The 1,168-nt window shown below is 35.0% G+C and overlaps 1 protein-coding gene across 1 annotated transcript; it reads right to left on the minus strand.

The window, feature by feature from the left end:
* Positions 1-10: 10 nt before the first annotated feature.
* LOC125852420 (zeatin O-glucosyltransferase-like) lies at positions 11-863 on the minus strand (the record flags this gene model as incomplete). Its single annotated transcript, XM_049532154.1, has 1 exon — positions 11-863. A coding segment is annotated over exon 1 (853 nt), but the record flags the coding sequence as incomplete, so codon positions are not given.
* Positions 864-1,168: the final 305 nt, after the last annotated feature.

Raw genomic sequence — 1,168 nt, forward strand, 5'->3', positions numbered from 1 at the left:
CTCTGTTTACTCTGCTCTAATCCCATCGCAAGCTCCTTGATTTGTCTATCAGAAAATGAAGTTGTTGTTCCAAAAGATACATAAAGAACTGATCTTGGAGGTTGTTTGTTCAGCCAATCCAAACTTATATTCGAGATGTAATTGAATTTAGTCGGCAGAATAGGTCCAATTGCCCATTGTTTCTTGTTCAGACTAATTTCTGCTTGTTCCATCAAATCAATATACTTGCTTTCAATTACTTTACTTGTATTATGGATATCACCTGATCTAATATCCATATATGGATGTTGAGAATCTGATAAGTCCATAGCTTCATCTGTTGTAACTCCTTCAAAGGAGTATAGCTTATTAAGCAATTCTTCTTCATGTTGGCCAGAAATCTTTAAAAATAAGCACATCATAATATAGCATGAGAAAGCTGAAATGCAGTTAAATATATAGGATTCAGCATTGAGCAAAGAAGAAACATCTTGAACATTGTAAGACATCATAGGATCATGAACAACAACGACTCGTTTTACTTTTGATGAAATATTGCGTATGAAAGAAGCAATGGGATCGCGAAGAAGCATAGAAACATCCCATACTGTCTCAAGATTTGATGAGGATATTAGTTCAGGATTTGGAAGGTCATGGAAGTGAAGTTTGGCTATGTTTGAAGGATTTAATGTGTTAGCTTGAATCCTGGCTTGATGATTATGTGTTGCCAATCCAACATAGTAGACAGGAAGTTGATAGGAGGAGATTAAACATGAAAGTTGGAGAAGTTGGTTATGATGGCCTTGAGATGGAAATGGAACCATAACTATAGCTACTTCATCTTGTTTCAGTTTGCTAAATTCATGGTTTTCTACTTGTGTCATGGCTAGAAGCAGGGCTATCAATATTCAATATACAAGGTAAAACAACTTTGAAGTTTGTTCAATCTTTTGTAGAAGTTGTTGAAGTGAGTGTGTGTATATATACTAGTTGGTAAAGGCGTCGTAAAATTCTTTGAGGTTGTATGTTCAAGTCCTACCAGCTTCATAATTATTTTCATTTTTTTACTATAATCGTCGACACCCTTAAAAACAATTCTGGGTCCGCTACTGTGTGTATGTATGTAAGAGGTTGTCCCAATTTATGTGGCGTTTTTCATTTTTCGAGAGTCAAACAATTTAAGTTTGAT

Source organism: Solanum stenotomum, unplaced genomic scaffold (assembly GCF_019186545.1).
Source record: "Solanum stenotomum isolate F172 unplaced genomic scaffold, ASM1918654v1 scaffold35169, whole genome shotgun sequence".
NCBI lineage: Eukaryota > Viridiplantae > Streptophyta > Magnoliopsida > Solanales > Solanaceae > Solanum > Solanum stenotomum.